The 25941-nt window shown below is 45.6% G+C and overlaps 1 protein-coding gene across 3 annotated transcripts in view; it reads left to right on the plus strand.

Moving 5' to 3' along the window:
* The window catches only part of HHAT (hedgehog acyltransferase), a 477149-nt gene that overhangs the window by 66158 nt on the left and 385050 nt on the right, over positions 1-25941 (plus strand). For all 3 annotated transcript variants that reach the window (XM_088477541.1, XM_088477539.1, XM_088477540.1), the window contains exon 5: positions 7726-7920. In XM_088477541.1, coding sequence (XP_088333667.1) covers positions 7726-7920 — 195 coding nt within the window. The remainder of the gene's footprint in view (positions 1-7725; positions 7921-25941) is intronic.

The following is a 25941-nucleotide window of genomic DNA, read 5'->3' on the forward strand; positions in this document are numbered from 1 at the left end:
GCCTCCAGTGCTCATTGTCTCCCAGTAATAGTGGTTTTTAGCAGGTGTCTAATGCTTGAGGTGGTGCCCATTTTTTTAGACTGCAGTTCTCACTCATACCTCACATTTACTGTGGTTTAACAGGAAGCCGTGCTTTTTTAGCATAACGCATCACTGGTTTAATGTTAACATTCATATTATGCTTGGAGAGATCTTACTGCATAGGCGAAGCGATGGTGGCAGTATTGGGCAGTGTTTAAAAGACTATTTGATGATGCATGGAACATTTGACTTTAATATGACGAAAACAAAACTCTACTACAAAAAAGGATGCAACTTGATATTGTTATACAACTACTGAAAGTCATGATTTATGAACACATAGAAGTATAGACCACAAATCAGGCAGTTAATCTGCTGATTAGTAGCTACCGCCTTTAGCTTGAATGCATATAGATAATTGTTAAAAACTAGGTAGTGATTTTGGTAGTATTTATTTGTCTGTGTTATGTGCCAAGCAGATGAGGTTGCATTGAAGGCACAAAAACATGTACGGAACAGAAAGTAAAGGTTAATTGAAAACAAGAAAAGCAATTTCAAAAAGCCGACAAGTGGAAGACAATGTAATTATTACAAAGGACAAGGAAAAGAAAATATGTTAGTATGCCCCGGAGTTATCGCTGCATACATAATTTCTAAACTAATCATCTATGGAAAGATCTCTCTTATTGTAATCGTATAGCCTTTAAAGAAATGGGATTACTAGATTGCTGCCTTATGGTAATGTTTTCATGAGCTGTGAGATTAAGCCCTTGAGTCTCATCCGGTTGTAGATGAAAAGATCATCTGTATTTTGCCTCACATCCCCTAAGAAAGTTCTCATCCACTCACAAGCCTCACCTCTGTAGGTACAGTGACATCACAGACCTGTTTCGTTCTTTATTTCTTCTGTGTTCCAGCATTACATATATTAATGCAGTGTTTTTAAGTAGCTCTGCAGAGCTGTATTAAATATCTTTATTTATTACATATAATTTAGGACTAACAATATGCCACAAACCTCCCTGTCTTCGCATGTGAGACATGAGCTGCTGAAAGTTATATTAAAAACAGATTGTTTAATGAGGAGGGTAGCCATTTTATTGTCTGTACCAATAGAGAATAACAAACACATACGGGCTGACGCACAGAGCGCATCGTGCCAGCTGACGTAGCATATCTTGTGTGAAAACACTCTGCGGGCGCCTCCAGAAAGCGATCACACGCATATGTGCCTTCACAGACTTGTGTAATTCTAATACTTAAGCCCGCTATGTAGTCAGGAAGCCCGACAGTGAAATCCCGGCATGGAACTAATGATAGGCATCTAAATGCCGACGCCTATCATCAGCCCCATGCCGAAATCCTTATGCCCGGCATACCAAATGTAGGTAAGCCGGGCGTTGGGACCTGTTAGCCGCGGGGGGGGAGGGTAGGGGGGTGGGGTGGGTTAGGTTTAGGGACTCCCGGGGAGACAGGGTTAGGATTAGGCTAGGGGAAGGGAGGTTAGGGTCAGGCACCCCCAGGGAGGGTTTAGGTTTGGGGTGCGGAGAGGGGGGCTTAGGTTTAGGCACCCCTTGGGGGAGGTTAGGGTTAGGCACTAGGGGGGAGGTTAGGGTTAGGCACACCTAAGGGAGGGATAGGGTTAGGGGGGGGAGAGGGGGATGGTTAGGATACTTACCAGGTGCCGTCAGGATCTTCATCTGCCGGACTTCTGGCGTTGGTATTTCATCTGCCGGGCTTAGGTCCGACTGTATGTCATACCGATTCCCTTACGCCCATCTGCTCCCGAAGATACAGGATGGGCGAGGAAAGGGTCGTTCTAATGTTGACCGGGTACAGTAAGGGCTTATTAGCGCAAATGGGTGCAAACTGGTCCAATAACACACAGGTGCCTGAGATAGCTGCATTATTTGCAGGTGGTGCAAATATTGGTTAATGTTGATGACTCTTGCCAGCTCGAGCGAACGGGTGCTGTCTTCATAGCCCATGTATATATTATGCTTTTCTTTGTATATTTTATCAGCCTGGAGAGTGTTTCTGCTGTATTAGAAAGGTCCTTGAAGATGTATTGATGCTGAATAGTGAATGTGTATTTTGCAAGCGAAACAAAATATTAAAATTCTAAGAGTCAATTTATGTGATGTATGACAACAAGAAAAGGTAAAAAAATGGCGTTGTATCCCAACAGATACATGTATACAGATCCCTTGGATAGTAAATATCAATTTAATCACATAAGCAACAGGACAAAAACAAAAAAATACAAATCAATATCAGCTAAATGATGAAATAATGTAGAAATGAAAATGATACTATAAATGTCTACAGACACACTACAATAAATCATGGGTATGTAAACCTGTAGAATGCAGTTGTTTAGATATCACAACGTGTGATGCAATTGTAATTGTTTATCCAAAATAGATTACGAAACAGCAAATGTTCCTATGCTGGACATTGTAAATACCGCTGGTAAGAATAGTATCCAGTAGCCACAGTGAGACTTGAGCAGAGATATGTAGATATATTGATCTCCCTCTTATTAAGAATATTGATTATCCAGTTATGCTGCTAATGACGTGTTGTCTGCTCAGGTTCTATTAGTAGTGTCAGAGAGCTGAGTGTGGAGAGGGTGGCTCCCGAAAGGATTTTTAAAGTGAACCCGTAGATCTAATAATATTCCAGGGTACACTCAAATATGTGTTGCCTTAGTAGTGTGCAAGGAGAAAAAGGTCTGGATTAGGACGCAAGACGATAGGTTTTCATAAGGAAATGTTTTCCCATTTGAAGCTTTGCGGATAGATGGAGAGTAGGATATGGAGAAGGAGTGAGATACAAGGGTGGGGTGCAGTATTTGTAGTTTCCTCCAACACTCCAAAAACATACTGGTAAGTTAATTGGATTCTGACAGAAACCTTCGAGTAAGTATGTTATACATGTGGTACAATGGGATAGGGACGGTTGGTAAATGGCCAAATATTCCCTGTAATGCACTGCAGAATATGTGTGCGCTATACAAATAACTTAAATGAGTACAAAGGAAGGTCATTAGATTTCAATGCAAGAAGGTAATTGCTGACTTTACGAAGGACAGTTTCATTGGAGTGGAGAGGACATAAATCAGGCTGATGTGGGTCAAGGAGGGAGTGGGAGGTAAGAAAGGTGGTGAGGCGGCTATAGATAATCCGCTCAAGGTGCCTGGTGATGAAGAGGAGGGTAGAGATGGGCCAGTAGTTAGAGAGTCAGAGTCAAGGGTGTATTTTTATGGATGGTTTAGTCTAGGGCATGTTTGCATCTGTGGAGAGAGAGATGTTGAAGAGGTGGGTATGATGGGAGCAGACAGGAGGAGATGGGAGGGAATAGGATCAAGGGTGGGGTGGGGTGGGGTGAGGAGGATGTTTAATGTAACAGGCTGCAGCCAGTTTTGTAAACTGAAACCGAAGGCAAAGAAATTAAGTGCAAAAAAAAAAATCTATAATTGTCTAAATCTTGTGATTGGTGATATTAATACATGCGCCAGATAGCAGCTACTTCCAAAAGAGGAATTACCAAGCCCACTAAAAAAAAACAAAAAAATCCACAGGCCATAAATTCCTCATTAAGTGGTGACATCTCTCTGTATATTGGTTCAGCCCTCAAAATGGCTGCCGACATGTTTAATTCTCAAAATGGCAGCTTCCACTGCAGTGCACTTTAATAATTTAATGATCTTATAGATACGCTATAACGGTTCGCTGTGTGTTTTCTGAAGATAGACATCGGTCATTTTATATATTCCTTTTTACTCTTGAAATACTGCTTTCCAGCTAACAAGCTGCCTCATTTGAAGCCCAAAGCTGATGACAACACTTACAACTTGGACAACACTAACAACTTAAAACTGCTTATTGCATAGTCACAAACTCTACCATCGGTGTTAAATGTAGGAAACTAGAAACTTATAAGAGTAGCATTGTTGTAAAACTATTCATCAAACATCCAAGAAGGGTCAGTGAGAAAGATAAGCAAAATCGGAATTTTGGCATAAAAGCAACTAAACTCTGACCTAACAAAATAATGAAACCATATTTTGTAATGAATAAATTTCATTTAACACCACATATTGTTATATACAAGCATCGTGTAGGTCCTTATATGAGGACACAATCATTATATTTTGCTTTTGTTTCTTTATTTTACCATCACACATTGGTACAGTAGCTGCCAGGCATGATTATAGAACTGCGGTTCAGACTGGTCAGGAACGCTGCCATTTGTATCCCTGTCTTTGTACTCGGGAACAAAAGATCAGCAGAAATGGAAACCTCTAGAGAGTAAATCTTCTTAGTGAGGCACATGTAACAGGGAGAAAGTTTGGATACTAAGCTAAGAATTAAATAGAACAGGGTATGTTTTTTGCTATAATGATGGCATTAAAATATGCCATGTCTTGTGTAACTGAAATAAACAGTATTGCTTAATATAACAGTGTCTATAGTGTAGCGTTTCTGAATTGTACCTGCAAATCTCCGCCTTGTACCTCAATGGGGCATTTTATGTATTTGTGGATTGTCTTACTGCACTATCCTGGGAACATAGATTTGCATTAGGCCTGGATGTTTGGAAAGCCCATAGGACCCAGGCCCAAGGAAACAACATTTTAGGGTCTCAGGGTTCATGTTAAATCCTCTTTTAAATTCTTTATTTTATATTAATCTGTACATTTGGGGTGGTGGCGGTTGGAAACTATGATCATATGTAATAGCTGGTTTAAATGTATTAATTTGTTTTTCTTTTAAATACAAATGTTTACTCATTTACTTATTTCAGAGGGATAACACATGAACAGTATATGCCCATATTTACATAGGAGCATGGATTATTTCCTACAGACATACAAAAAAACTTTATATTAATGCTAGCGAACTAAAATATAATTAACCATCATAATAAGGGAGATTGGAGGGAACCTCAGGCCCGGGGGCCGTATAAGGCCCGCGGAATCATTTGGTCTGGCCCTCTGATCTTTTTTCTGCTAGCCTCATCTGGCTAGCAGCGTGCCTAGAACGGCACCCTGCAGCCAGAATCTATGCAGCAGTGCCACCTGGAGTGTCCTTAGAACGCTTCAGACAGTCACACCGCTGCCCTTACAGCTCCCCCAAGCATCCTCAGGATGCTCCAGGCATTGTTGTAATAACTGGCAATTGTGGCCCCGCCCCATGTGACATCACACTGAGGGGGTGTGGCCTCCACCAGGCCCCTGAATAATGTTATATATATCAAAATGGCCCTTGGCAGAAAAAAGGTTCCCCACCCCTGGAATAGGAGGTGGGAATGAAAATGTGTAGATCAGCAAATTGAATACTGGAGGTTGCATCACATGCTTATATCACAATGTCTGAAAGTCCCTGAATATATTTGCTCTGATCGATATTTGTGTTAAACAGGAACCGGTTCCTGAATATTGACAGACTCCTGAGTTTTATTGTTTAGTGATTTTTCCATAACCGCCATGGGTGTAATCTTATCTTGCTAGGAAGTAATGACCTATGTGGGGCTCTGGTACATTTCCAATGATTTCCCATCAAACAATAAGCTGCGTTTTTAAAATCTGAGAGGCCCATATTACAGTGTTTTTGGCAATTGCCTCTGGTGGTATGCCCAACAAAAAAGACCAAGGATCTTCTAGGTCATAGGTTCCCAATCACGGTACTCAAGGCTCCCCAACAGTTCAGATTTTAGAGATATCCATGGTTGAGCACAGGTGATTTAATTAGTACCTCAGTCAATTTGATTTAATTACCTGTGCTTAACCATGGATATCTCTAAAACATGAACTGTTGGGGATCCTTGAGGACTGCGATTTTTAACCTCTGCTCTAGGTACATGATGGTTCTACTAGTAAGGAAGAGACCTCGTTCTAGAAACCTGAAATGTTGGTGCAGGTCCACCAGATGGGAAGGAAAAAGCTTCCACCTGGCCGTGATTTCTCCAACACAGAGGGGAGGGGAGGTTGAGCTGTTGGTTATTTAAAGCCTAGTCTGCATGTATATGATAGAGTATATATAGTTTAGGGGGTCATACCTTTTATTCAAGGATCTGGTTTAAGATGGCCTCTCATACAGTATTAGGGCATAGGAAATCTGTATTCTATGGAACTTTAAAAAAAGGTATGTGTATGCCGAATGACAGTAAAATATTGAATTAGTTAGCAATATTGCATGTTTGGCATCATCCCTATTCTATATGACATGGCCCTGTGGTGCTAGGGTTGAGGGGACCCCGGATGGGTTCTCTCTTTGCTGGTGTGGAGTCCAGTAGGCTTAATTTGCACTCCATTCCACAAAGCAGAACACAATCTGAGTGAATATTCTTAATGGGCTGCCATCATTATGTGATCTTTACAACGGAGAAAGTTATAAAATTGGCAAAGTGGTTGCCACATGTAGGCTTTGCTTTAAATACTATGTTTTCACAAATTCACTTGTGTTTGCTGTAAATGCTGTGGTGTCTTCCCATGGACCAAATACATACTGGTACGCTACTTGGCTTCTGAGTAAATTGCCCCGTGTGTGTGTGTGTGTGTTTGCTAGTGGTAGGGACAATATAGAGTGCTCTCCACCGAGCCAGGGACTGAGGTGTTTGAACTAAGGGCCTGATTCAGCAAGGATCGCTATTGCGATTATGCACGCAGACGGACAATTGTTGCGTACTGCACATGCGTATGCATCGCGGTACGCAGAGGCTCCACTGCGATCACACTGACAATGCAGAGCCATCGCACAGTGATTGTCAGGAACTGACCATTTGCGGGTGTTGACGGGGGTGGTCGGGGAAACGTAGGCGTATCGTTGTGTTTGAAGGCCATTACAGGGGCGTGCATAAATTAGCCACTGCGATGGCATACGCAGCTTGGGCTTTCACTGCGTGCGATGAGGTTAGCAATCTCTGAGTAAGGTCAGACCTGTTGTAAATGCGTGTGAGGCTACGATGGTACTCGATGTTGCTGATAGTTTCACAGACTTGCAAGGTATTACGGATGTGAGTAAGGGGAAGTGGGTGTCCTTATGTTAGGCTGTGACAGCATTGCGATTGCAAACATTAGCATATTTTCGTAGTGGGTCTGCGTGTGTAATCGCATCTGTGATTGCAATAGCGATCCGGTATGAGTCAGGCCATTAGTCCAATAATAGTAATTATCACAATAATAATATTTTGAAAGTTAATCATGCCTGATTGCATGTGTACTTTAGAACAGGGGCGCCGAGAGGGGGGTGGGAGCGGGTACAGATTACCGAGCCCTGGCTTCCTGAGGGGCCCGGCAGGGGCCCGGGTCTGGTGCCGCTCCCCCTCCCTCACAGCAGCCCAGCACACAGCATGTGCTGAGCTGCAGTGGAGACTGCTCATGGCTGCTGAGCCACAGCAGTCTCCTATGCCTGTGTGGGGGAGCGATCACACTGATCGCGCCCCCCCTGGCTTTGAGCAGGACTGAGGGGGCCCAGAGCGCCCCCCTCCCCAGCGCGCAGCGCCGCTTCGCTGCAAATCGGGTTTTTTTAATGGGAAGGGGGCGTGGCCTCCCCCGATTAGGCCACGCCCCCTATTACCCGGGCCCGCCGCGGCTCTCAGCGGGCCTGCTTTAGAATACATATAGCTATTTATATTTTTTGCTTTTATCAATGTATTTTGTTTTGTTTCCTGTCTACTAACCCAGTGTTCTGTCTGCAGCATCGTCCTTGGCTCCTGATGGCGTACGGCATGGCAGCCTGTTGGCTTGTACTGGGGACCAAAGGCTTGGTTGCTATAATATTGAATTCTTTCATATTCTATGGAGTAGCACAGATGAAAATGCCACTTATTACATGGTTGAGCTCCATACTTATGCTTTTAATATTGCATAATGAGTCGGTGGAAAATATTCAGGTAAGAAGTTCAAGTTATATATTCTGTGCATGTTATATGTCTATGTTATTGAATACAAATAATTACTGTACGTAAAAAAAACCTGATCAAAGAAAAGATGTCAAAAACATTTTGCTATATGTTAAATAAGACAATGGGGGAGATGTAAGAAGCGCCGAAGCGTTATCAGCGCTAATACCGCTTCTTCCCAATGTATGATTGGGGGGGTTCGGTGGCAAATGACAAGGGCGCTATGCACCCCTGTCATTATCGGCGCTGCTATCTGCAAGATAGCAGCGCTGATAGCCTGGTCTATGTATGAACGGTCAGTTCGCCTGACCGTTCCGCCCGCTGTAACTGTCGCTATCGACAGCTACAGCCTGGCGATGCCCTATCCCCACAGCAGGGACAGTGCTGTCCCTGCTGCGGTGGCTGCCAGCTCCAGGGCTGCACGCGGGATCTCGCAAGTATCGAATGCTCAGTGGAGACGGCCGGGACTGAGACACAGCGCATCAGCACTAGACTCTATCGGGGATTCATACATACATATTCATACATCTCATCGTTAGTGCTTCCTGCTTCGCCTCGCTAAAGAGGCGAAGCAGGAAGCGATATAGCGGCACTTAACGTGCCCCTATAATACATCTCCCTCAATGTCACTTACCCACACTCCCCCATTCTCAAGTCTTGTGAGTTTTGCAATTACTCTAAAGGTCTGAGCAGAAATGGGAAGCTCACAGTACAGTACCTGCAGCAGTTCCAGCCATGGAAGCTTCCATGAAGGTTACATGAGTGTTCATGGTGGTCAGTCTTTAGGAGGGCCGGTATACCCGATTACATGCACGAGTGTTTCGGGTGGAGGGTGTCTGTGAGTGTACTACAGTGGGAGTTTCTTGGGAAAGGGAAGGTGAGTATTGGAGGACAGGGATTCTACCTGAGAGTGAATGACGTAGGGGGTGTATGTACAGTATTTGTGAGTATTTGCAGTGCTTTGGACTTCTGTTTGAATTTTTTTATACGTTTGACAGTGACAATGTCGGGTTCATACTGCACACATTAAGTCGTATGTGTACAAGTGTTCCAGACCGAAGACATTGTTTTTATCACACATGAAATATATTATATGGAAGAGTCATTTGCACCCATTTTGTCACTAAACCTACACATACAGTACAATATCATCACTACAGCTCAATACAATGGGCCTGATTCAGACCCACTCGCGAGCGGCTGTCCGCTCGCAAGTGGGTCGATGTTATGGACTGAGCATGCGCACGACGGAGGGAGCTCCGTCGTGCGCATGCGCCAGACGCGACGAGAGAAGGAAAGTCCTTCACTCGTTGTGTCCGATCAAAGGGGGCGTGCTGTCAATGTTGATTGACAGCACGCCCCCTTTGGTGTGCGTGCCGGGGGCGTGCCTCCCTGACGGGGGCGTTCCCACGGGAACGCCTCCCGTCAGAAGCCGGCCCACTGACATCACTAGTGATGTCAGTGGGAGTGATTTTGGCTCTGATAGAGCCAAAATCACTCCGGAGCTTGCGGTTGAAAACCTCAACCGCAGGCTCCGGCTCGCAATTTCGATGGTCGCGATGGTCTCGACCATCGCGGCCATCACAATGCACGCTCGTATAGCCTGTGGGTGGTGACCCACAGCTATACGAGCGTCCAGGAGGACGCTCCATGAAAATGGGGCCCGGCCCTCATTCAGAGCGTGCGCTCTGCTCAGAGCGTACGGCTCTGAATGAGGGCCAATGTCCCTTAGTATAAACTGAAGGAGCCAGAGAGCGCTAAGATGGGGTGTACCTGTGACATGGAGGAAAGGGTGGAAAAATGGCGGGAGGGACACAAGCTATGTGTTTCTGCATACACCACACGCGCAGAGGCAAATGTACGCATTATTCGTATGTCCGTCATAGATCTGTATTTCTGTGAAATTGGTTGTTTCATGGGGACGAACTTTGTGGCAACAATGCGATAACACGGAACTGTCCTGCCAAGTGCCCCTGCATACACCTCTTTTTTTTTTTTCTGCATTAGAACTACAGGTCTCAGCATGGAAGCACCTCTTATTATGTTTAAATTAGGATATGCAGCCCAGACCCCCCTTTTTCCTATGTGTGTATTTAAGGTACACTGGAAGGTGAGACCCCTTATTTGGGCTGGCACTCCTCCCACCTACCCCATGTGATTTTAATTGGTATTGGTCCCTTACATTGCAGTACACACACTTAAATGGGCACTATTAAAGGTAAAGGCCCCCATACATCAGAAATTGATTGCAGCAATCGTGCAATTTGCAATCGATTGTGTATAAAAATCTTTCCCTTTTTCAATCGATTGCAGAATTGCCACAATCGATTGAAAAAGGGAAAGATTTTTATACACAATCGATTGCAAATTGCACGATTTCTGCAATCCATCTCTGATGTATGGGGGCCTTTAGTCCTAGATTAATTGATATAATGTGTCAGTATTAGGGCTTTTAGTGACCTACCTGATGAGGGTCACCATGACGTGGTAGTAGGGCAAACATTTTTGGCCAAACGTACTAAGAACCTTTTTTAAAAAAACACTGGAACTGCTGGAGTTTATTATAAATATTTTGATCATCAATATTGTTAGTGATTAGAGTGTGCACCTGCATTTTCTTTTATTTCTGCATTAGAACTACAGGTCTCAGCATGGTAGCACCTCTTATTATGTTTAAATTAGGATGTGCAGCCCAGACCTCCCTCCCCCTCCCCTTTCCTGACTTATGGGAGTGTCTGCAATTCTGAGTCGTGCATACGGGATAGGGAAGCCTGTTTCTGACGGTTCTGTTGCACCTAGCATGGGGCTGATACAGGTGCCAATGCTAATGATGACGGTTGCGGCGGCGGCGGCTGGCTTAAAATGAATAGGCGGCAGTAGGAGCCTTGCATTAGCATAAGATAGAAAATCTGTCTCCCGCGACTATCCGCACATAAAGCCAATTTGTGTTCGAGCCAGAGTCTCATATACATGTAATTGTGTGAAGACATTTGTGGCTAATGCTGATTATGTGCTCCTGGTGGTAGGTGCACCAGGTAGGGTTATGAAAGACAGTGAGCAAGGGGGGGTATCAGTTATTTCCAGGTGGCAGCAATAGTACAGATGGCTGAATTCAGGAGATGTTTGATAAGAAGCTAATGGGATTAGCCTATATTAGGGACTGTTCCCGGTAAGAGGAAGTATGAGAGGCATCATGGGAGGGAGACACTCCTAAGCCTGAGGATTAGTCTCTTTTCTTCAATATTTTTTTTAATACTAAATTCAAGAGCAAATTTGTAGGAAAACAACTCAATTACTAAAGCCACTTTGATTAATGAGCTTGTAGGTTGGAACACTTGGCACAAATGGTATTGTCTGAGGATAGGCGCAGTGTACCAGTGTTTCAGGCCATGCTCGGCCAGATAATAAAACCTCATCTCCACCCTAATGATATCAAGCTCTGGGTTCTTCAGCATAAACTCTGCAGTTCCTGCCATTCAGTTGACTGTTGTCGGGAGTCTACACTAAAAGCCGGGTTGCAAGGGCGGCCTTTGTCATACTCCTACATTTCTGTATAAAGCGTAGGCGTTCCATCTGAGGGGCCCAGTGTCCCTCTGTGCCAGAGTCATGTCAATATCTCTTGGACATAGCACCAGCAATATTTTCCCGGTGGTTTCTCTACCTTGCATGCTCATATTTCTAGGAGAATAGCACCAATTCCATTTTCCAAGTGATTTCTACATTAGTGGCATAAATCAAGTATAATAAATTGATAGAGGGCGAGCAGTGTGGGCCACCTTGATGCACTGCACACCCTGCACCCATTATACATGCACCCCTGATGGAAAACCTTTTTGATTACTGTATTTTTAATGCTACCAGTAAAATGAAAAGTGGCCATTGTTTCATATGGATTTGCATTAGATTCTAGTACGTACATTAAAAGCAATCCTGAATATGGAGTCTAAGCATACGCCCAACTATCCCGATTCGCGGTCCTGGAACGGAGCAGAGTTTATATGAAGTAGGTGGAGTCTCAGCTAGTATTAGGCGGATTAGAACAGATTTGCACGACTTGGGTCTTATTTATTTTTTCACTTCATGTTTTTGCATTTTGGGGGTATGATTTAGAGGAGCCAGAAAAATGCCTAGAAGTGCCACATAGGCCATGGGGTTTACCAGCTGTATGCCCCTGATATTTGTACATTTTATTTATTACCAGTAATTTATATAGCGCACGCTTATTCCGCAGCGCTTTACAGAGAACATTTGACCATTCACATCAGTCCCTGCCCCAGTGGAGCTTACAGTCTATATTCCCTATCACATGCACACACACACATACAAACTAGGGTTAACTTTTGTTGGTCACCAGTTAACCTACCAGTATATTTTTGGAGTGTGGGAGGAAACTGGAGCACCCGGAGGAAACACATGCAAGCACAGGGAGAATATACAAACTCCACACAATTACGGCCATAGTGGGAATCAAACCCACAAACTCAATACTGTGAAACCATTACACTGTCTGTGCTGCCCATTACTGGTCATGCTTAACTATCTTTCTATGTTGGCAATTCGTAAACCGTAGCATTAACATTTTTAAAATGGTTAATATGTGATGTCTTTAATGATCCTTACTTAGCACAATAATATATATATTTTTTTCCTTTTAACATCTAAATCAGCCGATGAATAATTTGCTCACAATTTAGTAATTTATGCACTTTGTTAAACAATTGTTCAATCGTGTTTACAGGTCAGACATACAAAACATTGCAAATTATTTAATTCATCTAGAAAAACCTTTTGTTCTCAATACTGAAGTCTTAACCTAAAACTCATAATAATGTTCTGTCTGTGTCAAGAACAAAATGGGCATCTTGTCCTCAAACAAAGCTCGCTGTCTCCCAGGGCACAGATAATGTCACAGCGCCTTTGGAACATTCCTTCCATTGTAGTATGATAATGCCCTTATCATTTTTATATCACTTTCTCGCAGAGGAGCTGTCTGACTATAAATTACTAGCGTAATAACAAATCTCCATTCCCTGCACAATGCATGTTTTCAGCATGGACTCTCATATTAATAAACCCAAAGCCATGTAGTTTCAAAGGGATGCAGTTATAATGTCGACACCAGAACGTTGACAGTTATTATGGCGACGACGTGGAACATGTCGACGTCTGACATGTCGACATGGGTTTTGCACACATTCTGGAGAATGCCGACATTAGGGGATAGGGTTCGGCTGCGAGGGGAGAGTTAGGGTTCCTGCTGTATTGTGGTGTTTTTTTATTTCCATGGAACACTGGGCCTGATTCAGAGCCGGACGCTCTTTGAGAATGCTCGCTCTGAATTAGGGCGTCCCTTTTTTTTTATTTTTTTAAAGACGGCCTCCTGGCCGCTCGCATAGCTGTGGGTGACCACCCACAGCTTATGCGAGCAGCCAGGTGATGGTCGCGATGGTCAAGACCATCGGGCTTGCGACGAGACCCTTGTGGTAGGGTCTTATGGCCGCAAGCCCCAGAGGACTACCTGCTCTAATAGAGCAGGAAGTTCACTTACTGACATCACGAGTGATGTCAGTAGGGCCGCCCACAAACGGCAGGCGTTCCTGCAGGAACGCCTCCGTTTGCCCAGCCACCCCCCGTGCCCGCCTCCAAAACGGGGCAAGCTGTCAATCACCATCGACAGCTGCTCCGCTTTGCTGCGAGACCCGTAGCTGGCCGGCTCCAGCGTGCGCATGCACAGTAGGTGACCATCGACTCGCAAGCGGGTCTGAGGACCTCATTCAGAGCCGGTCGCACAGAGCGTGCGGTCGGTCTGAATGAGGGGAGGACCTCTTGAATTTTCAAGACGTCCTCCTTTGCGGTGGTAAGGCTGTGGGTTAACACCCACAGCCTTACGACCGCCTAAGGTGATGGTCGCGATGGTCAAGACCATCGCGACCATCGGAGCTTACGACGAGACCCTAGGGTAGGGTCTCCCTTGTCGTAAGCCCCAGAGAGCTTTCGGCTCTGTCTGAGCCAGAAGCTCTCCACTGACATCACTAGTGATGTCAGTGGGGCCGTCCCCAAACGGTAGGCGTTCCCATGGGAACGCCCCCGTTTGGGCTGCCACCCCCCCGGCCCGCCTTCCAAACGGGGCGAGCTGTCAATCAACATCGACAGCTCGCCCCCTTTGGATCGAGACCCGCTACGACCGGTGCCGTCGTGCGCATGCTCTGTGGGGGGCCATCGACCCGGTCCGAGCGCATCGGAGCTAACGACCGGGTCTGAATGACCCCCTCAAACAGGCCCACTGTTCAGTGATTTGTTAGATACTTTTATGCATTTTTAGAAAAATCATATGTACCAATCAGGTGCCCACTCTGTTTGCTGATTGCTGATAGTATGACAGGAGGTTCTATCTGTGTAGTAACCAAGAATCATGAGCCATCAGTAAATGATAGAGCTGTATTATATAAGCTTCCACCCACTGCAGGAATCCTGAACACCTTCCCCTGAAGCTGCTGCCCACAGCCTTTTTAGTGCATGTCCCTCACTTTAGCTACTACTGGAGCAGTTTAGTCATGTTAGATTGGAGACGTGTCATGACCTCTCCTCAACTCTTATGACCATTCACACCAAGGTGATTCCCAGGCAAAAACTTGGACTCACATGATGAAACATTGATCATTATTGCAGGGCTTGCAAGGCCAAGTTACGCAGTGCAGTGACAGTCACAATGCAGTTGATTCATTTGCTGCCCCACTGACAAATGCACTATCTGCAACTGTGAGGATGGGGCCTCAGATTCCTCACTGGGACAGTAACACCCTTTGCAGTTCGTATCAAAGCAAATATACACTGTGATGCTACTGCATCTGTCCTACTTTCTGTGGGCCACAAAATATAGTCTTGCTGGCCTTGTGGGACAATTTTGTACATAAAGACAATCACACCAACAGATATCTAACATAATAACAGTTTTGCAAAAATAAAAATGAACATTGAGAGGCCCAAATAATTAGGCAGACTTCTGTTCCTGATGTGTCTCATGACCCACTATAAGAAGAGTCCACAATGTGCATATGTCCTGGGTTAGTGCTACCCCTAGATGCTGATCCATGATACAGCTCGTAAAAGTTCCAGTAAACTGTAGCATCACCGTGGGTTGTAAGACCTCCCAAGAATGCCATTACTTCACTTGCTGTTGCTGTTGGAACAGTGCTGCAGTTATATAATCTTATTTCTTTATGATGTCAAGCCCTGGAAATTTACCATTACTGACTTTAACTGGGTGAATGATCTGGGTACTGTGGGTGTATGTTATCAATTGACTGCTGCCGTGTATGGGGGTGGGTGCTTAATCCATTCCATTTTATTCTAAATTAATTCCATACTATGTATACTTCAATCCATAATATGCTAAAACCATTCCATAATATGCCAAATACATTCTATAATATGCTAAATCCAATCCATAATATTTTACATCCAATCCATATGTGAATTCCATTCCATAATATACTAAATCCAAACCATCCCATAATATGTCAAATACATTCCATAATATGCTAAATCCAATCCATAATATGATAAATTCATTCTATAATATGCTAAATACATTGCAGTGTGCGATGGCCAGGCAGCACTGCCAGAAAGGGACCTCTGTTGATCCCTACAAGAAAGTGCCTCAGAGGATAGACTGTCTCAGTGCCCATATATGAGTAGGCCAAGTAGAGGCATGTGAGGAATGTGGCTTGTAGCTCATCCTCACTGTAGATTATATACAGAAACACCATGTTGGCTGGAGTGATGAAGTTGTGTTCTTGACAGTGTTGCAGAAGCCATAAGTCAGCATCATAGAACCACTGTGTCAGGGTTCGGCCTAGAATCGGCCGTTACTCACCCCGTCACCGGCTTCCCCTGACTTCTCGTGCGGTCAGATGTCAGGTGCGGTGGGTGACGCGCTGAGGATTTTGCCTTAGGTGCCCTTGGACTTCCATGTTCAGCTGTGACTTGGTTACTGAGGTTGCCGTCATGGGCGCAACCATGATAGTCTGCATCACCTGACCTTTCCTTCAACCAATGGTAGCGTGATCTCGGTCAGCTGAGCCCGAACTCCTATGAACTGCTACCTTAGGGTATATAAGTAGGCTCTGGACAAACATCATCACTTCCAGTGTATGCTTGTTGTCATTGCGTTCCAGGTTCCTGTTCCTTGCTCTCAAGTGATTTCCATCTCGGTGCCACTCTCTGGTGCTTTGAGATTCACACGCCGTGTACTCGGTACACTTCATCGAGTACAACTACTGAACCACTATCCAGTGCATCTTGAATCGAATGTTGTGTACTCAATACACACTATCGAGTACAACTTCTGAACCACTATCGGGTGCATCTGGAGTCGCACGTTGTGTACTCAGTACACGCTATCAAGTACAACTGCTGAACCACTATCCGGTGCTTTTGGATTCGCACATTGTGTACTCAGTACACACTATTGAGTACAATTGCTGAACCACTCCGGTGCGTCTGGATTCGCACACCATGTACTCAGTACATCTCCATTCTAGTGATATCTCTGAGTATACCTCCTGTACCAACGGTGCTCCAGTATCTAAACTCCGTGCAGCCAGTGCTCTCCCAGTCAGCTCAATCACCACCCTCCTCCAGTCTCGGCAGAGCATCTTACGCCTCTGTGGAACTTTCCTCTAGTCTCCCATTGTACCACTTCAGGAAACAATTCACTTTGTGCCTACTCTGTACCTGTGGGTATAGAAACCGTGCTCCCAGTGGGCCATAGTGGTATATCTTTCTCCATTTCCCACTTGCATCGGACACCTGACCAAAGGACCGTGACTTTGTTTGTCAGAGCAGCTGAAACCCATATGCCGCTTGGAGGGGTCACTGGTGAACACTTCCTGGCAGGTTAGACTCCGCACCCTTGGTCAGGTCTCATCAACGTCCGATACTTGTGGATGAGGAGAATGTGCATCCAGGCCCCTCGGTAGGGGATTTAAGAGGAGTCCAGCATGACACACTGAGTCATTTTTCTTGGGTTCAGGTCTCTCAGGTTGGGGCACCGCTGGCATACATAGTCTCGCAGGAACTGCAGTAGCTCACCGGTGGATGCCTGAACTATACCCATGTCCGGATGTGGTAAACAGGGGGAGCAGATGCTGGACTGTCTTTGTACTGCCCCATGCTGGTTCTACTTTGGTCCATTTCTGGCTCCAGGATTCGGGGAAATTTCCATGGCAATCTTATCATCCAAAATTGAAGAAGTTGGGGATACAGATAGCACCATCCCAATCTGTGAGGGGTGGGCAGAGGTTGGTGCAAGGCCCGTGGACGGTCGGGTGCTGCCATGCCTATAAATGGAGTCTGACGACGGCTTCTCCATATTCAGGGCAGATCAGGAGCAGCCTCCACCCAATCATCAAAAGTGAACATCAGTGAAAGTGACTGGTAGCTCAGCCTATACCAGGCGGCATGTGAGTGTCAGCATGTACCGCGGATCCGTGTGATGCACTCTGCGGAGCGAACACGTTATTGTAGCAGCCTGTAGTCTCAGAACGTGTCTGAAGCTCTGTCTGCTCTCCAGGGATCGCAGTAACAGGGTGACTCCCAGTGTAACCAGGGGATTATATAGCCAGTGACGTCATAGACATCATGCGGGTCACACTGGGCCTCTGATACATGGGCTATGGCTGCTGTATGTGTCCCTGGGTGTTTCTGCTATCTGTCCTATATACACTGCCAACCATCATGCTACACTAGTGCCATGTGCTATACTATTGCTGATATGGGGGTGACTCTATGACATGGGCAGCTACTGGATACATTGGTAATACAGAAGTACTAGTGGGGATGTGACCTCGCCGGGCAGCTATAATAGGACCCTCTATTTCTGTATCTGTCCAACGTGTACAGGAAGCTTACCTGAGGGTCATCGTGTTACTGCTGGGACAGTAATATAGTGATTACACACACGGAGAATGTGAGCAGCCATTACCATGCAGGAATTACCTGCTCACTGTCAGTAATAATGATGTAAGGTAAATTATATCCTGCCAGGTGATCAACTACCTCACCCTCATAATGCTGCCTATATATACACTTACCTTTCCCAGGACGTGGGATAAGGAGAGTCTGCACATATAATATGAATGACAGAGAGCAGGGTTTATTCTAAATCAGACAACATTATTATTTACTGCACCCAGAGTGCTGTATCAATCACCTCCTTGTTACCTACCTCAGGGGCTAATGCACACATCACAAGCTTATAGTCATATTTAGTCACTGCAGACCTGTTACACTTATCAGCAGCATCTTTCCTGTTATCTGCCCAGCACTATTCCTGAGAAGGTGACATGAGCAGTGTCAGGGGGTGAGGCCGGTGACAGTTGGAAGTTAGTGGCAGTTGGTCAGGGCAGAGTCTCTGAGGTTCCTTGAGAGTCAGAGTGGAGATGAGCTGCTGAGGGCTCCTGTGAGAAGGAGTTAAGGTGCGTACACACTGGGCGATTAAAGTGGACGACTGAACGATAACGATATCGTTCACTTTATCGTCCATTTTAACAAAAACGATGAACGATAATGACGACGCTCGTTCCCGCGGGTCGTTCATCATTATCGTTCATCGGGTTAACATGCACGCCATCCTGACTATGTAATCAGGTTGCTGCGTGTCGTGGAATGGGGGAGAGAGCCCGGCGCTGAATGATATCGTTAATGATGTCGTTCAGCGGGTGTGCTCAATGTCATGAACGACATTGAGCACAGCCTGCCGGGGACACACTAGACGATATCGTCTAGTGTGTACGCTCCTTTAATTCCTCAAGCACAATACAGAGATAGGAGTCTGTGTACCAAGCCTTGGAGAGAGATAAAGTGGATGGAAATAAAGTACCAACCAATTAGTTCCTAACTGTCGTCTTTCAAACACAGCCAGCAGTGGACGATTTTTCCTTGTAGCTGTGGGACTGCAGCCCCCCCAATAACTCCACCAATGTGACTGCGCTGACACAGCCAGCCTCAGTGGGCTCCATTCCTACACTTGGAACTAGGGATGGACATCGATGGTCGGTGTTTGCTGACCATCAATGTTTTTCTTGCGATGTCAGTGTTTTCACCATTCAATGGCAGCATTCTGATGTTTGCTGCCACCGAATGGTAATCATTCAGTGGTGTTGCGTTGGTGGCTTCTTTTCTTTAAATACTAAAAGCTCTGCCTCCCCTGGCTGCTGTGTGCTATGTCTCTGCATGTGATGATCTCCATGGCTCATGCTGCTGGGATCGCTGGAGGCTGTCTCTCACTGCCTCACACCTGGCCCTCAGACTCTCCCTCACTCCCCTCTATGCTAGCTCTGATTGGCTTTGTGAGACGGTGAGAGTAAATCAGTGTGCAGCCCTGGCCCTGCAGCAGTCACCAACACACACAGATCCAGACTCCCAGTGTCAGCTGTGACATGGCAGCAGCAGGGGAAGTGACAGTGTTTCTCTCTCCTCCTATTCCTCACCTCTCCCCGGCTGGCCTCAGCTGTTTTTTTTTTTTCCTGCTCCGTCCCCAATTCCGCCCCTTAACTAGTCATGTTAATAGTTTTTGCCATTTAATTCTTTTGATGCGCTGGTTAGTTACCATCGCATCGAAAGATTTGATGGTGGAAGCACTGCCATCATATTATGGTGGGCTTCCGATGTCCATCCCTACTTGGGACTTGGCCCGCCTCCCAGCACATGGCCCCGTCTCTACCCCCCATGAATACGATCAGGCTCTTAACGCTCATCTTCTCACATGGGGCTGACAGTATCAGGGGGAGAAAACTCCTCCCCCTGTGGGACTGCCAGGACACGGTGTAAAAACTTCTAGGGGTCGGGAATGTGCAGCCATAGAAGCTGTCTCACTGCAGCTCATACTTACCGACTTTTTGCTGCACCTGCCCGTGAGGGGACCTGCTGCTTTCATCTTTGGGAGCGGAGCCTGACTATAGCTGTCATTAGTCCCGCCCACTTTACATTTTACACATTGGGCCTAATTCGGAGTCGCAGACAATGCAAATGGTTGATTTTTTTTCAACTGTACATTCGGTAAGTCACTAAAAAGTCGCACTGCGCAAATGTCACACAGTGCTTGCACAGAGGCGCAATAGACGCACGGTTTCAGAAATATATTGGAAATGTATTGGAGCGTTCCTGGGTAATGGCTATTCAGACATACAGCGATGCACTTATGGGTGCGTTATGGAAGTGTCTCTGTATGCCATAGCTTGAGGTAAGTTAAAGTAGATTACCTGTAGGTGGTGTACCGTGTGCTACCAGCAGTAGCTAGGAAATTGCAGTTCCTCCCTTAAGTCTAATGCTAGGTACGATTTCCCCTGAACTCCCGGGAAACGATCTAGTGCATACACACTGTGCAATCTAACAAACGACCAAATTATATATCTTGCATCGTTTGGTGGTTAGATCGTTAACTATATAATGTAACTATATCGCCTGGTCATTCGGTAGTGCGTACAAACTGCGCGATCTGAGGGGAATCATTAACGACATTGGCAGATATTCCTGCATGTACAAAAGTTCTGAAGATATGACGCTGCAGGAGCGTGCATAGTGGGTACACACTGGGCAATTTGAAAGACTTGTCGTTCCGAGACTTCGGAATCAGGAAAAATCGTTTAAAATATTGTCTAGTGTGTAGGGGCCTTAAAGGTAGGAGCCGCCACTGACAGCCAGTAAAATGACAGGAGTTGATTGATTAGTATTTTACCTCTGTCCACTTTCTCTTTCCACGGCTTAGTACATCTACTCCTATGGGGCATACGCATCTCAGATGTGGATGTGATGTGATAATTCACAATGCGATATTTGAATACAGCCCAAGCTTACAAAAAAGCTCTATCCCTGCGAATCCCCTACCAGCATTTCTCAAGGTTTATTTTGGAATAAATACATTTTAAATTTTTAACCGCTTTTGTATAAATGAAGTGATGATGAATAGACCCCTTATTCAGATGTGGAGATGGAATGTAAAGGGTTAAACAAGACAAATAAATACACTGTGCAGGGAGTCAATGCTTGTGCAGTATTCCCCTATAGGTATTACACTTACTAGAGTTCCATAAATTTAAAGCACCTTAAATGTATCTTTTCTTTTTGTTTTGTTCTCTAAAATTATAGAGACGTATATCACTGTTTCTCCAGAGTTGCTCATATTCTTTCTTTAGAATTGTGCCAGTGTGCATTCTATAATTTATACTGTTGTAAGTAAATTACTTTTATTTTTTGTTACTTGTCTTATAAATGCACAGAAATGTAAAACATTACTTATATTATTATTTTCACATATAATCACATAATGAATGCTCAAAAGATGTATGATTGTAATTTACAAATTGTGAGAATGTTTACCTATAACAATTATACTGTATAATTTTTTTTTTAAACTTAGAATTTATTGATATAAAAGCATTGACTTATACCCCTTTCACACTGCCATTAAGTAACCCGGGTAATTGCACATGAACACTCAGCAACCCGGGTTACTGCGGGCCCAATTGAAATAACCCAGTCATTTTAACATGGGTAACGAGCAGGGATGAACATGAGTTCAACACGGCTCGTGGTGCGGTGTGAGTGGGTAATCCGGGTCAAGGCGAGCCAGCACTTGGAGATGAGATCATGAGATCATTTCCAAGCATCGGCTCAGCAGCAATGGCGATTACATCATCGACCGGCATTATTGCCGGGTCAGGCTGCCAGTCTGAAAGGGGTCTCAGGCGGGTCGCACTCTGGATGGACTCGTGCAGAAATCCCGGGTGCGACTCGCCATTTGTGATCTGAAAGAGGTAAGAGACACAACATAATAATCAAAAGTATAACTCAGTGGTGAGCAAAATAAGGATTATAATCTAGTGACCAATTTTATGGATAGTAGGGGGGAACAATAGAAAGAAAAAGCTCAGAGAGAAAACGTTGTGGCAGACCGTAGAGAAAGGACATAAAGAAACAAACAGAAAAAGGAGGTAGAAACTATTCAAAAGGATAAGGAAGTTTAACCTAACCAGGGCCGGTGCAAGGTTTTAAGGCACCCTAGGCAAAGGTTCACTATGCCGCCCCTGCTTCCCCCAAGCCCAGTTTACATTTCTGACACAGGCACATGGCACTTACCACCAGTGTGTCACTCTTCAGTATTCAACTGCAGCTCTCATCCCAGCACAGACCAGCTCCTCGATTCAGTCTGTCTTAGGGATGCACATCGGAAACTGATGGTTAGCAACCATCGATGTTTCCGATTCGATATGGTTGCCAGCCATCGGATGCAGCTTTCCGATGCCCATCCGATGGCTGGCTACGGGGGTAAAGCGCACACCATAGCAGAGCAGCGGGTCTGCAGCAGGAGAAGAGATGCCATGCTCGGCATCTAGTCTCTGTATAGGGGGAGTCTGGGGGCAGCCCAGCATCTCGGAGAGTGCTGGGCACGCCCCCACAAAGATGCAAACAAGGGAGCCGCGAGGATCCTCTCCCGTTCGCAGAGGCTTTTCCCCCTGCCAACAGTCATTTAAATAGTTTTTGCCATCAAATTCTTTTGATGTGATGGTTAGTTACCATCACATCGAAAGTTTCAATTGTGGAAGCCCAGCCATCATTTGTTGGTGGGCTTCCGATGGCCATCCCTAGTCTGTCTCTTCTAGGGGGAGGAGCTACTCTGTGCCTGGCTGGGAGTGAGGGCAAGGGAGGAAACAGCAGGTGACAGGAGCTGATGTTGGGCTGTCTGTGTGAAGAGTGACAGCACAGCCTGAGCCTATGTGACTAGCTAGACAGAGAGCAGTGACTGCACCTGCTAACAACCGTGTCAGGCAGCATCATGTAGATGAAGGATGTCTCGATCAAAGACGTCCTTCATGTTTATGGTAGGCTGATTCAGCTGTGCCCTCCAGTGACCGGCGCCCCTAGGCAGCTGTCTAATGTTAGCGCCGGCCCTGAACCTAACTCAAATGGGGAGGGAGCATTTTGCGAAACAAGCCAAGGGCCCCAGACCTTGTCAAAGGTTCTGGAGGAATTATTAAAGATACTAGTCATATATTCCATACGAAGAGTATACCAGATCCTAGAAATTATTGAATTAATCGAGGGGGAGACAATTTTTTCCAACCAGCGGCTACCTGGCAAGCAGTTGACCAAACTATGTGGCGTATAAATTTGTTTTGATGTTTAGTAGTAGTTGGGAGGCCCAAAGGGAGAAGGAAATACTTGGGCTTGCACAGGACGCATATCTGTAGGATATGGGATATGAGATTAATAATTTCTCGTCAGAGATTCAACATTTTTGGACACGACCACCAGAAAAGTACCTGTAGAGGAGCATCCCCTCTAACAACAGTTTGATGTATTTGGAAACATTTTACTGAGGCGGGATGGAACATAGGACCTGATTCAGACCCGTTAGGATGCGTTCGCTCGTAGCCAGCCAATTTTCACATTGTGCGCGTGCGTACGATTCACCGTGCGCGAACCAGTGCGAGAGATCGGGAAGCGTTTGCTCGCTGCGCATAGAGGGCCTGATTCAGAGCTGCTCGTAAGCGGCCGCTCGTTCGCTCCGATTGATGTTCACACATCTACGCATGCGTATGGGTTGTAATTAGGGATGTGCAGGCTCGGTTCTACTCGTTTCCGTTCGTTTTTTTTTACCGAATCTTATTGGGTATCAGCTGTCACAAGTTTTGGATAGCCAATAAGATTCGGTAAAAAAACCCGAACGGAACCGAGTAGAACCGAGCCTGCACATCCCTAGTTGTAATACGCATGCGCGAACCAGTCATTGCGGTCGGAAATTGTGTGCTCGCAAAATAGCGAATGCCTGCTAATTTGTGTGACAGAATGAGGCGTTTGTGGGTGGTAACAGGGGAAGGTGCTTGAAAACGGGGAGTGGAGATCCGAACGCAGGCGTGCCAAACGGTGAAAACGGGCGTTTTAAGGGTGTGCATAATTAACAAAGCAGCGTCATCGACCACGTCACTTGGTTGTCTTTTAGCCTGAACTGCTCGCATGATTGCGGTAGGAAAATGCTACCACAAGCACTGCGAGCAGTTCATACGCCTTTCGATGTACTCGATTAATCTAATAAATAGCGGAGATGACGTAGGATGCGAGCGGCCAGGGGGCGTTTTTTAAAAAATAGCGAGCACATGTTTCGCAAAGAGCGAGCGCTCTATTTAAATATCCGGCCCCTTTTTCTGAACGAGCGAGCGCAAATAGCGTCCGGCTCTGAATCAGGCCCAGACTGCCCAGCAGAGTGAGTGACAGGAGAAGACGTTTGTGGGTGGTGCCAGGGGCTGGGCATTAAAAACGGGGGAGTGGAGGTGCGAACGCAGGAGTGCCTGAACGTCTCAACGCTGTTTCAGAGGCATGCATAATTTAGAGGCAGCGTCATAGTACACGTCACCTGGCTGGATTTTACACTGAACTACTCGCAGTGCTTGCGGTAGGGTATGGTCAGCCATAAGCGGTGCGATCGCATCCGATGGTACTTGATGTTACCGATGGTTGCATACACTTCCTGGAGATGACGTGCGCAAGTGGGTGTCTTAAGACAGGATGGTGGGCGTCTGCATACACTATGTGATCGCACGCCAAGACATAGTGGGCGTCCTAATACCTTACCATGTGATCACCTGCCTTCCCAAATTTGCATACGCACCGAGCGTGCGAACGCATCTAGCGAGCGGGTCTGAATGAGGTCCATAGTACCATCTGTACAACAGTTTATAAATATTTTATTTTAACACAAATCAAACTGGAGGTAGCATTTTTCCAGATCTGTGACCAATCATCCTCGTCCAGAGCACCACTCAAGTCTGTCGCCCAAGCAAGTTCGTGGGGGTCATGCGATGGGGGAAATTCCTCAGACAATAATGAGTATAAACCAGAAATTAAACCATTAGTCAAGGACCTTTTAATGCATAGATTTTCAAAAGTCGTAAAGGGTCTAGAAGATAGCCGCTGTTTAACCTTGGAGTGGAAATGTCGAAGCTGAAGTAAGTGATAAAAATTCCTAGAGGGTATGGGGCCTCATTCACTACGGATCGCAGTATAGCATACGTACGCAGTTCAACTGTGATAGCATGCTAATCCATAGTTATCACAATGCCGCCACAGCACTACATAAGGGTGCCCACTTCACCTACACGCACATCCTTAATGGTTAGCAAGACTGCGAAAACATTGGTACAATCGAGTAACATCGGACCCATACGCACAGTCACTCAAGAATTGCTAACTTCAACGCACGCTATGAGGCCTCAGGCTGCGTATGTTATTTTAGTGGATAATTTATGCATGCCCATGCAACGGCGTTCAAACGCAAGGGTGCGCTTGTGTTTCGACGACCACCCTCCCATCACCACCCACAAACAGCACTTCCTGTCAATCACTCTGTGATGGGTCTGCGTAGCCTCTGTAAACGCAGTCCCGATCGCAATAACTAGTTTGCGCATGCGCACTGCAATACATGCGCAGAATGCAACAATCGACCGATTGCCTGCGTATTCGCAGTTGCGTACGGTAATGGTCAGGCCCATGGACAGCTGAGGTTGGCAGTCTGAGAAATAAGGAAAGTCATCATCATGAACGATGGCATTTAAATATCTAATGCCACCCTCTTTCCAATAATTAAATTAATTTCTAGGCATGCTTGAAGGAAAGACGGGATTATGAAAGATTGGAATAAAGATTGGAATAATTGGGGAAGGGCATGAGGCGAGCGAAAACTTCCGATTGGCTCCGTCCAAAACAGCCAGGAAGTGAGCTATAATTGGATGAGAGGAAGTCAGTCTAGGGCGTTGTGGCCTGGGGAGGCAGAGGAGGGACGAGACATAGGACAGCCCCAAACTATTTGCTTCAATTTCAGCCCAAACACTTTGCGCATCGGGATTGCACCATAAAACACATTGAGCGAGTTGCGCAGCCATATAATATTTTTTAACGTTTGGAATTCCAAGTCCCCCACAAATATCGGGAGGGTTTGAAATAGGTAAAGGAGCC

The sequence above is a fragment of the Taudactylus pleione genome, unplaced genomic scaffold (assembly GCF_031769625.1).
Source record: "Taudactylus pleione unplaced genomic scaffold, aTauple2 ptg000201l, whole genome shotgun sequence".
NCBI lineage: Eukaryota > Metazoa > Chordata > Amphibia > Anura > Myobatrachidae > Taudactylus > Taudactylus pleione.